The 15,574-nt window shown below is 38.2% G+C and overlaps 1 protein-coding gene across 1 annotated transcript in view; it reads right to left on the bottom strand.

The window, feature by feature from the left end:
- LOC135135526 (choline transporter-like protein 1) overlaps positions 1 to 15,574 on the bottom strand; it is a 65,827-nt gene that overhangs the window by 33,195 nt on the left and 17,058 nt on the right. Inside the window, exons 5-9 of the mRNA XM_064064593.1 lie at positions 3,145 to 3,205; positions 3,022 to 3,085; positions 2,646 to 2,754; positions 2,411 to 2,597; positions 2,144 to 2,361 (exon numbers count right to left, since the gene is read on the bottom strand). Coding sequence (XP_063920663.1) covers positions 2,144 to 2,361; positions 2,411 to 2,597; positions 2,646 to 2,754; positions 3,022 to 3,085; positions 3,145 to 3,205 — 639 coding nt within the window. The remainder of the gene's footprint in view (positions 1 to 2,143; positions 2,362 to 2,410; positions 2,598 to 2,645; positions 2,755 to 3,021; positions 3,086 to 3,144; positions 3,206 to 15,574) is intronic.

Genomic DNA, 15,574 nt, shown 5'->3' with positions numbered 1-15,574 from the left:
ATTGTGCAGTATTAACTCTTAAAACCGCGTAAAAGGGTTGTTTTGTCAAAAAGTTGTATCGTTCGTTAAGATGGTGATAATATGTTTGCTTGGGTACCACATCACCGTTCTGGTGGTCATTGTGTACCTTCTTTGTGCGATTGGCGAGCAGATTATTCGCAAATTGGATTTGATTGGGCGAGATTGGGCCAGATTGTATTTGATTGGGCGAGATTGGGCGACACTGTGAACATCGTTTAAACGCAATTTTGAGCCACGTCTGGTCAGGATCTTTGCCGCACTATAAAAAACAGTTGTGTTATGTGCTCCCTTACGCGTTCTCATCAAAGTGGGTCGTTACGTTCAGCGTCAACCCTCTAACAGGGGTTGGTAATTTAAATAAAATATCTATATAACGTTTTTGAGTATGTTTACAGTTGTACATTTTATTTTGTCGAACACAGAATTTTTTCCCAATAATATACTCCGATTGTGCAGTATTAATCCTTAAAACCGCGTTAAAGTGTTGTTTTCTAAAAAAGTTTTATTGTTCGTTAAGATGGTGATAATATGTTTGCTTGGGTACCACATTACCGTTCTGGTGGTCATTGTGTACCTTCTTTGTGCGATTGGCGTGCAGATTATTCGCAAATTGGATTTGATTGGGCGAGATTGGTCCAGATTGTATTTGATTGGGCGAGATTGGGCGACACTGTGAACATCGTTTAAACGCAATTTTGAGCCACCTCTGGTCAGGATCTTTGCCGCAGAATAAAAAACAGTTGTGTTATGTCCTCCTTTAAGCGTTCTCATCAAAGTGGGTCGTTACGTTACGCGTCAACCCTCTTACAGGGGTTGCTAATTTAAACAAATTATCTATATAACATTTTTGAGTATGTTTACAGCTGTACATTTTATTGTGTCGTACACAGAATTTTTTCCCAATAATATACTCCGATTGTGCAGTATTAATCCTTAAAACCGCGTTAAAGTGTTGTTTTCTAAAAAAGTTTTACTGTTGGTTAAGATGGTGATAATATGTTTGCTTGGGTACCACATCACCGTTCTGGTGGTCATTGTGTACCTTTTTTGTGCGATTGGCGTGCAGATTATTCGCAAATTGGATTTGATTGGGCGAGATTGGTCCAGATTGTATTTGATTGGGCGAGATTGGGCGACACTGTGAACATCGTTTAAACGCAATTTTGAGCCACCTCTGGTCAGGATCTTTGCCACAGAATAAAAAACAGTAGTTGTGTTATGTGTTCCTTTAAGAGTTCTCATCAAAGTGGGTCGTTACGTTCCGCGTCAACCCTCTTACAGGGGTTGCTAATTTAAACAAAATATCTATATACCTTTTTTGAGCATGTTTGTAGTTATACATTTTATTGTGTTGAACACAAAATTTTGTCCCAACAATATACTCCGATTGTGCAGTATTAACTCTTAAAACCGCGTAAAAGGGTTGTTTTGTCAAAAAGTTGTATCGTTCGTTAAGATGGTGATAATATGTTTGCTTGGGTACCACATCACCGTTCTGGTGGTCATTGTGTACCTTCTTTGTGCGATTGGCGAGCAGATTATTCGCAAATTGGATTTGATTGGGCGAGATTGGGCCAGATTGTATTTGATTGGGCGAGATTGGGCGACACTGTGAACATCGTTTAAACGCAATTTTGAGCCACGTCTGGTCAGGATCTTTGCCGCACTATAAAAAACAGTTGTGTTATGTGCTCCTTTACGCGTTCTCATCAAAGTGGGTCGTTACGTTCAGCGTCAACCCTCTAACAGGGGTTGGTAATTTAAACAAAATATCTATATAACGTTTTTGAGTATGTTTATAGTTGTATATTTTATTTTGTCGAACACAGAATTTTTTCCCAATAAAATACGGTATTAACACTTAAAACCGCGTAAAGAGGGTTGCTTTTTAAAAAAGTTTTATTGTTCGTTATAATAGTATTAATATACTTCCCAGCATACCACGTCACCACTCTGGTGGTCATTCTTATCATCGGTGTGCGATTGGCGTGCGGATTATTCGTAGATTGGATTAGACTGGGCGCACCCAATATAACTTAGATTGGGCGTTCCCAATATAACTTAGATTGGGCATTCCCAGTATAACTTAGATTGGGTTTGATTGGGCATTTTTAACAGGGTAGATACAGCACCTGATATAACCATTTGCTGACATGCTAAATTGAACAAAAGCGTCCATATCATCATAAACAGATTCCACCACAAAACAAAAGTCATAGCACCATTAGGCATATATACGTATCTGTCGTTCACTTCATCTCTTTGTAGAGTACCCGAACTCGCCATTAATACAAATGTGTATAGGAATATTACCATAAGTAGAAAATTTATAACAAAAGTCTGAAATCGAAACGTTAATATTAGAATTACTAGTGATGTTAAAACCTACCAAGAAAGGTTCTAACAGGAGTAAAGGCATTGCAAACACACTCCGGGCAGCTTCTTCGAAAAAAAATATTATTAACTTGATTCTATCAATCAGTGACCAAATACAAAACAACGCGATAATTCCTATTATTGTAAAAGTTATAGCAACATATAACGAACCTTCATCACCACTATCGCTGTAATCATACCTAAATACGAGAGAATATAAAAAAAATTGTAAGAAAAAACGTTCTTACCAAATAAAGCCAGTAATTGTAAACCATAGTAATATAATACCGATTATCATACCCCATACCAATTGCTTGACAAAGTAACGGAATACCAGCAAAGCTACAATTGATAAACCTAAAACATGGGTGTGAATATCATCATTTGTCACATATAGCTGTTCGGAAAATTGCACACCATCCCTACAAAAAATTATCCTAATACATGTGGTGCATTCTATTTTCTACAAAATCGTGTCCTGAAGAAAATTGCGGTGATAAATCATCATTCTTTATAAACAGTTCTTCAGTGTAGTAATCTTCTGGTGTGCAAATTTCTGAACACCCTGCATATGGATTTAAATGTTTTTTCTTGTTGAGAATATTATTATAATATGTGCTTTACCTAATCCAATGAAACAAATGCCTGTCAGACTACCCGATTCATCTTGAATTGAGTTGACTTTATCCTATAACATGTGCGTAATTTAGAAAGACTTTTTACATTTTTACATATTCAGTTTCTTACGGGAAAGAATTCTATTTCGCCATTTTCTCCCGGAAAACACCGATGAAACTCTATTACGTAGCTGAAAAATATAAAAGCATATAAATAATAATTTTCCTGAAGTTTATTTTCCCAGCATTGTTGAGAAAAAACTAAGGATGTAGACACCTTAGTATAAACTAAAGTTCAAAAATAAACGATTTATTTATTTCTTGTCCATTGCAGCTCCTGCATTATTTATTTTTGTGTAAAGTTGATGGTAATAAATATATTAAATTATTTGCTGACGAACTGGGCTTTATACAACGAAGAACTGGATGACAGACTGGGGACCTCCGTACAGTCTATACCAACAGAATATAAATCGATAGAAGGCATAGAGAAGACCTTGACCATTATCAACGACTGTCTAATGTCAGCGTATGAAAAAAGTTGCCCCCTAAAGAAGGAAGGCCTGGGCAAAGGTACACCATGGTGGAACCGAAGGCTCAGCCTACTTCAGTCGGGGCTAAGAAAACTTTTCAATAGAAAAAAAAACACTAAGAAAACTGAGGACTGGGAAGCCTATAAAGAGCACCGGAAAGAATTTAAGAAAGCATTAAGAAAGAGGAAACTGGAAACGTGGGGATCCTTCTGCAGCGACATAACGTCGACTGCTTCGGTCGCAAGGTTAAAGAGAGTTCTCTCGAAGGACCACACACATCAACTAGCTTTCCTAAAGAAAGAAGATGGCACCTTTACAGTCACGGGAGAAGAGTCCGCAGAACTTTTGCTGCAGACCATGTTTCCAGGTAGCACAAGGACTACCTCCCACTCCAAAAGAGATGTAGCCTGCACTCAACCCTCCCCGAAGGACTGGGCGCTGGCAGCAAAGGTAGTCTCGGAGGTAAGACTGGAGTGGGCAGTGGACAGCTTTTCCCCATATAAAGCTCGAGGAGTTGACGGTATTTATCCCGCCTTCCTGCAGAGGGGAATGAGCAGACTACGCCGTATTTTGTTGCCAATGCTTCGGGCGTGTCTGGCTTTCAGCTACATACCGAATGCATGGCGAAAAGTAAAGGTTATCTTTATACCTAAGCCAGGACGACAAGATTACACCTTGGCTAAATCCTGCAGACTAATTAGCTTAACATCATTCTTGCTGAAAAAGCTAGAAAGACTAACTGAAAAAGAGATTCGGGAGACTGTTTTGAGCAAGCAACCTCTACATCCGAACCAACATGCCTACATCCGAGGAAGATCCACGGATACGGCCCTACACACAGTTGTAAACCGTATAGAGTGGGCGATGGAGAACAAACTCTTCACTTTAGGAATGTTCTTGGATATTGAAGGAGCGTTCGATAAAACAACCTTCAAAAGCATAGGACTCGCCCTACAAGAACACGATGTGAACCCCAACCTGAGTAGGCGGATGGCCGGTATGCTGAGGAATAGGGAAGGACTGATTAATGTAGGTGGCACTGAGATCGAGGCTGTTAGTAGTAAGGGAGAGTAATTAGTGATTTTTAATTGCTTTTTGATTGCTTTTTAATTACCCCCTTAATTACTAGCGCTTTAATTACCTGTCTATTAATTAGGACCATATTAATTACCTTAATTACTAGCGCTTTCAATTTTAATGACTGTCTTAATTACTAGCCCTTTAATTACTAGCGCTTTCACTTTAATTAATTGTCTAGTAATTACGTCCCTATTAATTACCTTTTAATGGCACCCTTAATTACTAGCGCTCTCATTTTTTTTTTAATTACTACCTTAATTACTAGCGCTTTCACTTGTTAAGTTACCCTTATAAAACGGAGCGTGCTCCAGGTCTTTAGTTGCTACAACACTTCACCTTTCGAAGAAGTTTCCCCAAGTGCCCCAAGTGCTAGTTGTGTTGGTGAATATTTGTTGCTGTTCGTCGACCCTTCGAAGAAGTTTCTCCAGGTGGTCAAGTGCTAGTTTTGTTACAGTTTGTCAACACTACGAAGAAGTTGCTCCAGGTGGTCAACTGATAGTCGTATTAGTCAAAGTTAAGTTACCCTTAAAAAACGGCGTGTGCTCCAAGTCTTTAGTTGCTACAACCTTCTCCCTTCGAAGAAGTTTCACCAAGTGCCCCAAGTGCTAGTTGTGTTAGTGAATATTTGTTACTGTTCGTCGAATCTTCGAAGAAGTTTCTCCAGGTGTTCAAGTGCTAGTTTCGTTACTGTTTGTCGACACTACGAAGAAGTTTCTCCAGGTGGTCAACTGATAGCCGTATTAGTGAATTTTTGTTACTACTGCACTAAATAAAATGAAGGTGCTCAAGACTCCGCGAAATGAAAAAAAAGAATTAGTTCGTCTGCTCAAAATCAGAGTGAATGAGCATTTAAAGAATCTTGATCGATTGAAGAGCGAATTACTATTGTGCGAGATTCGACGCGGTTTAAAAAACATTAAACTGTAACTGAATTGAAGACAAAATTTCAAAAACTTGCTTGTGGCAATCTTAATTATCATTATCTGTTGAGTCTTTATCATATCGTTTCATTTTCTTGATACCATTACCTGAATCACATGCGCTCACTTTTCTATGTAAATCCCTGTAAATGCTAACTTTATCGCTCATTATGTTCTAACGACCGTGATGACTACAGCTAGCGAGAAGCCGAAATATCTTCTTAGTTACTAGCTCTCAAGGACCCGCCGTTGCATTTTTCCGGGTATTTTGTCTTATTAATCTTCTTCGTTTACTGTCCAGGCGCTATTACAGACCATGCGCTGTCTCTTTTCCAGGGTAAAATTCCAAAAATTGTTTTACGATTGCCTTAATTATTATTATTATCTCTTGAGCCTTCTGTCTTTTCAATGCCGATCGTTTCATTTTCTATTACCTGAATCGTAAGTACTTTCCTTTGTCTAAGTAGACCCTGTAAATCTGCACTTAGGGTTGAAATTCGATTTACATTACTTCATCCATTAAAATTGAGAAAGTTTTACCCTTGGTGTATTTAAGGCTCTGAAAATTTAGTTTTACCTGCCAGTTTGTGATAGTTTTCGGCTGTGTTTGTGCTATTCGTCGTTCGCTGTTGTCTACGTATTTTACGTAAATATGGATAATTTCGAAAGATTTTTAAGTGGTCAATCTTGGCATCAGTTGCTTTACTTGCTTCGTGGAGGATTTTTTGAAGATCGTGGTACATTGTCTATAGTACGAGACCATGTGAACTTAAGATTTATTAACAATTTTTTGTTAATGTCTGCTGATGAAATAGCGTGGTGTGAACGTTTACGTAATGAAATAGAACTAAAAGGTAAGACGAGTAAATATTTATTTTGTTGTTTGTATTAAAAAATGAAAAACTGGCAGGTTCCTTCCAAGCAATTCCTCAGGAGGTCGTTGAAGAAATATTCAGCAGTGCTGGGGTCAAAGAACAGAGCCAAGAAATTTCATCATCGCCGAGTCTTCTAAATTATACGAGGTCACAATTAAACAGAGGTGTGTTGTATTAAAACTGTAGAAAAACAACAAAAAATAAATTAAATTTGCTGCTTCCAGGTTTAAAATTTAACCAGCCACTGCCCACAAAAAATGAAACACTCAGGAGTACAGCGATTTCAAATTCGACTGCTGAACACGACGACGTCGCCGAAAATCGTGTCTGCGTGGAATGTCTACAAGACCCTTTACCATCATCATCGAGAAGCATTCCCAAATGTCCTCATCGCGATGTAAAAATAATCACCGCAAAAGCAACACCAGGGAGTGTGGTGATTTCGAAGTCCAACGGTTTGTGCACCATAAAATCGCAAGCAGAGCCACGGAGCGTCATTGAAGGAGACAGAGATCAGAGTCAAGACGTTTTATCATCACCAAGTCTTCTAAATTATACAAGGACAAAATTAAACAGTGGTGTGTATTATATTAGAACTGAGAGAAAAAATTATATTAAATTTATTGTTTCCAGATTTAAAATTTAACCATCCAGGAACGTGCACAAATTTAGTTACAGCGAAAGGAACACCGGGGACTGTGGTGATTTCAAAGACCAAAGGATTGTGTATCATTCAAAACGACGAAAATCGTGGATGCGTCGAATGTATTCAAAACCCTTTGCCGTCATGTTCGAGAAACATTCCAAAATGCCCTCATCGCAATGTAAAAATTGTAAAAATACAGACAGGACGTGGTGAAAGGCTCCCGTCAGCCGAAGTTCCGGGTGGAGCACTTCCAAACCGTAAGTTATTTTTCTTGTATTACATGCAACTATTTTAACAACTCCTCATTATCAGAAGATCGTATAAATTCAGTCAATATACGTCGAGAACAACTGAGCCATTTGAACATCGCTCAAGAAACTGAGCGACTTATAAAGAAGTTTGGGCTTTTGTCAAGAACGCTCAACTTTACTATAAAGCCCATAACTGAAGATTCCACTGATAACCCTATGCAATGGTTAAAGGTATGTAGCTTATTGCGCTCACATAAAAATGATGAATTAATATCTTAATTCGATTTTCAGAAAGTCGTTGATGAACTTCTTCGTTACACATGCAGGGAGTTTGAGCCATGTGATCTTGTCGGAATTACTCTGAAAAATGACAACTTTCCCGATAGGCCGGTAGGGATTTCATTTAGAAAATATTCAGAACTTCGATCCAGGGTGATCTTGGACGTGATAGCGGTTGTTCTCCAAAGCAACGCACATTTCTTCGTGCACGACCAGTTGCATATCCAGGTCGACCGCGTGAGGCCACCTATCGGGTACGGTAATATTTCAGCAGTCGACGGCAAGACTGTAAGTTTTTCAGAATATAGCATGACTAAAAACAGCATATATGTAATTGACAATGACGACAATGCGTGTTTGGCTACTGCGTTGGTGGTTGCAAAAGATTATTGTGATAGCGGGTACAATCGGTCTGTTTTAAAGAAGTTTTCGGGATTAAAAGGCAAGGTGTTTTTGAAACAGCGCGTAGCAGAATTATGCAATTTGGTGGGAGTGGATCTAAATAACGGTGGTCACTATGTACACATAGACGACTTCCAGAAATATTTTTGCGAATACACCATTATCGTGTATGACAATCGCTTAGGAACATCAGTCTACTATGAAGGACCTCGCCTGCCTAATAAAAAATGTTTAAATTTGATAATGGAAGAAAACCATTTTAACGTAATTCTTAGTTTAACAGGGGCCTTTTCTACACAATATTACTGCAACTTGTGTCACGTGCGGTTTTCTAGATCGGATCGCCACAAAGCGTGTCCCTACATATGTCCGTGCTGCCATCGTACGCCGCCTTGTAACATCAGTAATAATTTAATAAATTGTAACCTCTGTGGCCGATATTTCCGCGGACCACATTGTTTCGAAAATCATAAAACAAAATTATGTGGCAAACTGAAAAAATGCAGAAGCTGTTATAAGCATTTTTGGATTACCAAAAATTCAAAGCATGTTTGTGGGGTTAAATATTGTGCAATTTGTAAGTGCGCCAAACCAATTAGACATCTCTGCTATATGCAGCCAAATAAGCCTTCACCGTCCAAAGCAGAAGAAAACAAACATTCATTTTTATTCATTTTCTACGATCTGGAAACTATGCAAGACAATCAGATAGCAGATAATGTGTATTTACATGAGCCAAATTTATGTGTTCTGCAAAAAGCGTGCAGAGTTTGCATTTTGAGCGATAATGCTGGTGATTTTTGCACTAATTGCGGCCAGCGTGAAATAATTTATAAAGAACGGCCTGTAACAATGTTGTTAGAACATATAGCGGAGATGTCTAAAAGGTTTAATGTCACGGCCATTGCGCACAACATGAAGGGTTTTGACGGCTGTTTTATCCTCCAAGAATTATTTAACAACGTAAGTAGATGGCGTCCTGAAGTCGTACGTACCGGAACAAAACTTATCACAATAAAATGTGGAAATTTAATTAGATTTATAGATAGTTTAAATTTTATTCAGTTGCCGTTATCACGTTTTTCTTCAGCATTTAAAATACAAGGCTGTAAGGGGTATTTTCCCCATTATTTTAACACACGACATAATCAAAATTATGAGGGTCCCATTCCTGACAAACATTATTACGGGTGTGATTCGATGCATCCCGAAGAACGAACCAAATTTATCACATGGTACCACGAACAGTGCTCTAATAATGTATTATTTAATCTGAAAGAGCAAATCACGAACTACTGTGTAGCTGATGTGAATTTGTTGCGCCGCGGCTGTTTAAAGTTTCGGGAATGTTTTATAACTGCGTATGGTTTAGACCCATTTTTGGAGTCTTTAACCATCGCATCTGCCTGCAATCTCGTGTTTAGACGAAATTTTTTAAAAAAGGATATGATAGGTATCGTACCCCGAAACGGATATCGTTGTAGCGATAATCAGTCTATCGTAGCTGTCAAATGGCTTTCTTGGGTTGCCCATTCAAACAATATATTTATTAATCATGCTGGCAATGGACGTGAAATCAGATTGCCGGAAAATATATTGGTTGATGGTTTTTGTCAGTCCACTAACACCGTTTACGAATTCCACGGTTGTTGGTGGCATGGCTGTGAGCGATGTTTTTTTGACCAAACATGCAAATTGTCTGACAAAGATGATGCACTTTTTTTAAGGCGCGAAGCGACGATAGAAAAAGAGCTGCGAATTAGGGCTGCGGGGTATAATCTGATAACGATTTGGGAATGCGACTACAAGAAACTGGTAAAGTCGAGCGAATTATTGCGCAATTATCTGAAGACACTCGATTCAGATAAATGCTCTCCTTTAAATCCACGCGACGCGTTTTACGGGGGTCGCACAAACGCATGCAAATTGTATTATAGATGCGAACCAAATGAAAAAATTTTATATTATGACGTGTGCTCACTATACCCATTTATAAATAAGTACGGTAAGTACCCTATAGGGCACCCCGTCCGAATTTATGTTGGGGATAGTGAATGCCGTCAAGTTAATTTGCAAACGGTCGACGGGTTAATAAAGTGCTGTGTTCTACCACCTCAGGATATTTACCACCCTGTACTTCCATATAGGTGCAATAATAAATTAGTCTTTCCGTTGTGCCGTACATGCGCAGAAAGTATGTTTCAGGAGAATTGCCCCCACGATGAATCACAACGTCAATTTATAGGCACATTTGTCGCCGACGAGTTACGCAAACCCTTGAACTGAAGTACAGGGTTGTAGAAATCTTTGAGGTGTGGGAATATAAAACAGTTACCTACAATAATAGTAACAATGCGGATGGTTTATTTACGGGTTACGTAAACTGTGGATTAAAAGGGAAGCAGGAAAACAGCGGTTTTCCAAGCTGGTGCACAACTGAAGTTCAAAAAGACGAATACATTGACTTGTATTTTGAACAAGAAGGCATCCGCTTGGAAAAAGATAAAATCACTCATAACAGCGGCATGAGATATTTATTCAAAATAATGCTCAATAGTTTCTGGGGGAAGTTTGGTCAACGGGAGAATGCCAACCAAACAGAGATTATTAACAAGCCTATCGACTTGTTTAAGTTGATGACAAACCCCTCATCCATTGTGCATAACGTAACCGTTATCAATCCAGAAGTCGTCTTGACATCCTGGGAAAAAGTGGATGAGGATGTTAGTCCTCTCAAAACAGTAAACGTTGTTTTAGCTGCATACACCACAGCAGGGGCACGTTTAGAGTTATATAAATATTTAGAGCGCTTGGAGCGTCGCGTATTATATTTTGACACGGATAGTATCATTTTCACGCAGAAAAATGAGGAATGGGCGCCACCTGTCGGCGACTTTTTGGGGGACTTGACTAATGAGCTAGACGCGTACGGAGAAGGCAGTTTTATAAACGAGTTCGTAAGCGGTGGCCCAAAAAATTACGCCTACCAGTTTTGGTCGGATAAAGACCAAGCACACAAAACAGTGTGTAAAGTCAAAGGTGTCACTCTCAATTATGAAAATAGTCAAATTTTAAATTTTGATAAGATTAAGAGTATGGTTTGCAATGACGCCGATGAAATTGTTCGCGTAAATGATCGTAGAATTATTAGAAACCAGAGATACGACGTTCTAACAAAAGATGCATGTAAACAGTACCGCATAAATGCCACTAAACGCCGACGTATCGAAAATTCATACGATACATTACCATACGGTTATGTAGATAACGAGACTTTACTGTTTTAGATTTCCCACATTTATTTGTACTATATATATATTTTTATTGTATGTTTAAATGTTATCATGTTATGTAAATAAAAAAATATTATTTGTATCTTTCTTTCTTTTATTCTTTTCCCAACTCACATTATGTGATGAAGGGCACCTGTACGTGCCCTCTCGTGGCCGGATGCCCGCCCGCCCCACCGCGCCGCCCGCCCGCCCGCCCGCCCGCCCGTCCGCGCCGCCGCCCGGCCGCCCGCGCCGCCGCCCGCCCGTCCGCGCCGCCCGCCCCGCCGCGCCGCCCACCCGCGCCGCCGCCCGTCCACCAGCATACATTTCGCGTTTATTTATTTAGTGTTAGTGTTAGTGAAGTGAATTTTACATGCGGGGATTGATGGTAAAGAAAAACTAACGTATACTATTTTCATTTTTATTTATTTCTTGCAAAAATAACGCTTAAACATTTTTTTACAAAGCAAATCATTATATTTATAGTCGTTACCAAATAAGTTTAAGAAGTTATCTACAGAGTTATTTAGAGCATAGTTTAAAAGGAACAGTAAACAATAAGGTCCACAAAGGTTCGAAGAGGTATCCTGAATTTGTCGATAGTTGTAGTTCCATATTTTGGCATTTCGTTTAATAAAACTTGAAATATTTTTACGAGGTGTTCTTCCGAAGCTATCGAAAAAATAAGCAAAACCATATTCATCGATGTAGACGCTCACCCAATGGCTTCCAGGCATGTAATCGGGATCTTCGTTTATAACAATTAGAGCAGGACGACTTACGTGGAAAGGTAAAGTATTATTAGCAAAAACAGCAAAGTAGTAATTGTCCGTTTGGACAATTTTTTCTAAGCAAATTTCGAGCTCTTTCGTGTTCATTGTTCTGATACGACGGTACTGACCGTTATTTTATAATTTCAGGTAATTTAAATTTACCGTATATGCCTAGCTACCGTAGTCTACAACAACGTTACGTTTTTTATCAATTTCTATGACACTATCAAATTCGCCATATACTAAACAGTTTGTTGTTTCAGCCAAGGCTTCATTAAATCCAACTTCTAATCTAACACTACCGTTTTTTATAAGATTCCAATGTGTTAAAGAACCAGCTGAAAGATCAGGTGTCAGGTCAAAAACTGCGATGCAGTATCCGTTTGGATACGAGTCTCGTGTTATATCATTTCCTTCATTAAGAAAATGTATTCCTGTCCCTGAAAACAATGTATGATACATTGTAATGTATTTTTTACTTGTAAAGTTTGGTTGAAGGGGTTTGCATGGCATTTGGTGCCCGTCAATATAGAGTACCATAAAGTTTAAATTAAAATGTTGAAAGTTGAAAGGATTTAATGTAAAATCACCATTAAAGGCTTTGTTTGATACGAAACATACGGCTATTCTCTTTGGTAATTGACCCAAGAAAATGTTATCTAGGGATTTTGAAAGTACACCTGCTGGTAATGTTAGTACTTTTATTTCTGTTCGAGTGATGGGGTACTTGGCTGTAGATATTTCTAAGGCTTTGGCGTGCGCCAACATAATGGTCGGATTTATTTTCACCCTTCTTATAAGTAATGTCGCGTTATTAATTTGTATTTTTCCTTTTGACGGCGCAGTAGTCATCAATGCAAAGTTGTTCCTTGAACGAACTAGTTTTACGCGTAATTCCAACCCGTTGATAAGAAACTTATTCTGATTGAAAAGATCACAGTTAAGGTGCCCTATCAAATCAACTTCTTTACTCTCCTTGGTAAATGCGTTTCGTTGTTTGTATCCTGTGTTACTGTCATCTGTCGTATCCATTTTACCTGGTGTGTCCGGGTACCACAACCCACATGTTAAGTGAGATGCTTTAGCTGGCGGTCCATAATTTAATAACGTTTCAATATAAGATTTGTACGCGTATGTGTTGTTTGGCGGCGAAATTAATTTTTGGTTTAAATAAACATCCACTTGACTAAATAATGAATGTAAAATATTGTTGACTGGTACAATCTTATCAGTTGCAGCAAAATTTGAACCATCTTCTTTAAGCAGTTTTACATTTAGGACAAGCAATGTATGTGATAAATCAATATACTCATCAGCCGTGTTCACTACAAATTCCAGAGGTCCATCTTCACTGATACTGTTCAAAGTGTTGTAATGTATCCATTGTCCGCTTTCAACGCTGATTTGGGTGGTTGGTAACGCAAATAAATCTAATTCGGATTTCACACATTCACAACTGTGCGGGTGTAGAAAAGCCATGACTTAATATTTAAAGTAACTAACAAAATATATCTTTAAACTTGGAGCTGTTGACTCTACGACGGACAGACCGTTTCTGACTTTTGGACGATTTGCGTTTGCGTTTTGTTCGGCCAGAACCGATTAATTTCTCAATTTTATCTTGTGCCTTGCGTTTCAAATTTTCAGCAGATTCAGTAATACGGGTTTTCAATACATCTCCAAGAGGTCTGTCGTTTGCCATATCGCCAAGAATGTTTGAACCAGAACGAAGAGTTTCTTGACCTAGTGTTCTTAATCCGCTCTTGATTAAAGGCATGACCGAGCGGAATAGACCTTTGAAAAAACTTCCGAAGCCGTTACCTTTTTGGTAGACGCTACCGCGATAAATAGCCCCTACGCCGCCCCCCGCTTGTGTTAGGTAATATTCGTGATAACAGGGACTCATTATGACAGCTTTTTGAAATGAAGCTTAACACTCACCGTACCAAATTCAAATGGTATTTTTTCACCAGTGTTGCTTCTTATATCTATTTCAATATTTTCAAATTCTCGTTTTAGTACAGGCACATAATGCGGTTGTGAGAAAAATCGTACACGTTGTACTCCGTATATATACTGCGCATTATCCAAAACTGTTACTCTTAAAACTTTTGCCAGAACATCGCCAATTAATTGCGGTTCTATTATATCGGTGTAAATGAAAAATAGGGAAGGAAGGCCTAGTAAAATATTCGCGGGATGTGTAGACATTTTGTTTAAAATATTTACATCTGGTACAAAACCCAATTGTAGACATAATTTTGATGACAGTGTTAATGAAATCATATCCTGACTAGAGCATGCTACGTGAATTTTTCTTGTTTTTTGATCTACAGTAAATTTTACGTTATTTTTATTTAATACTACATTTTGATTTAAAGCCTCTAATATTTCATCTACTGTTTCGTAATTTCCAGCATCGATCTTCGTTTTATGTTGTAGAACATCTACGGGAAAAAACTCATTGTTTTCACGATTCAAAATTTCGTCGACTGAATCGTATTGGTGGTGTTTCATTTGTTCACGAAACCAGTTCGATGTATGTTCATCTTCAAGATATCCCGTCAATATATCGCGAGTTAACGCGTTTTTAAAATTGACATTATATGTGCAACAAATAACATTTTCACCCTCTTGTACTGTTAAAAAAGAACAAGGATACTGGATTTCTGTTAAACCCACACACCATTCACCGTCCAAGTGTATCGATTTTGCTAACTGAGTGCAAAAATGGGTAGAAGTATTATCTGGAAAATATATCTTAGAACTGTCCGAAAGTAAGGTAACGTAAAAATCTTGGGAACTCATCATATTTCATGGAGTGAATCTTTAGATACCCACGAGTTAAACTTTGGGGGATAATTTTTCCACTTAACAAAAATTTCGCATTGCCCGTTCTTATATCTCTTTTTCAAAATTTTTTCTACGTGAAATGATTTCTCAGGATTATACACTACGCGTTGAATTTCAGGCTGATAGAAGACACCGTCTACCGGCTCTCCTAGCAAATCTTTTATTTTATATACAACGGGCTCTCTTTCAATGACGTCAGTAATTTGAAATATCTCCCCACTCCAGTTGTTTATGTAACCTTTTTCGAATACATGTTTGTAGCGGGTAATTCGTACGTAATCACCTACCTCATACAAAACTTTGACATTTTTCGTCAGCTCTGCCCCTGATTTCTTAGTGTAAATATTACAGTAAACTTGAAAAATGTTATCGGCGTTCACATCTTGAGGGGCCATTTTAATGGTTCTGTGATAAGAGCGATTGTATGACTGTACAAAATCTTGTAAAACGTCAATATAACGATGTGTATTTGCGTAAGTAAAATATTTAAACATTTTTGTTTTCAATGTTTTATTAAAACGTTCAATAATTGCGGCTTTTACATCTGGATTTTTTGCTACATAGAAATTTATGTCATGTTGTTTAAACAATTTTTGGACCTTACTAGCTAAAAATTCTTTTCCTTTATCAGTTTGAATGTTTAAAGGTACACGTTCTTTGAAGATTGATTCAAATG

This window comes from Zophobas morio, unplaced genomic scaffold (assembly GCF_036711695.1).
Source record: "Zophobas morio isolate AGI-343-1 ecotype UQ-CSIRO unplaced genomic scaffold, CSIRO_AGI_Zmor_V1 ptg000024l, whole genome shotgun sequence".
Classification (NCBI taxonomy): domain Eukaryota; kingdom Metazoa; phylum Arthropoda; class Insecta; order Coleoptera; family Tenebrionidae; genus Zophobas; species Zophobas morio.
The sequence above is the reverse complement of the archived record's forward strand: the minus strand, read 5'-3'. Positions and strand labels throughout refer to the sequence as shown.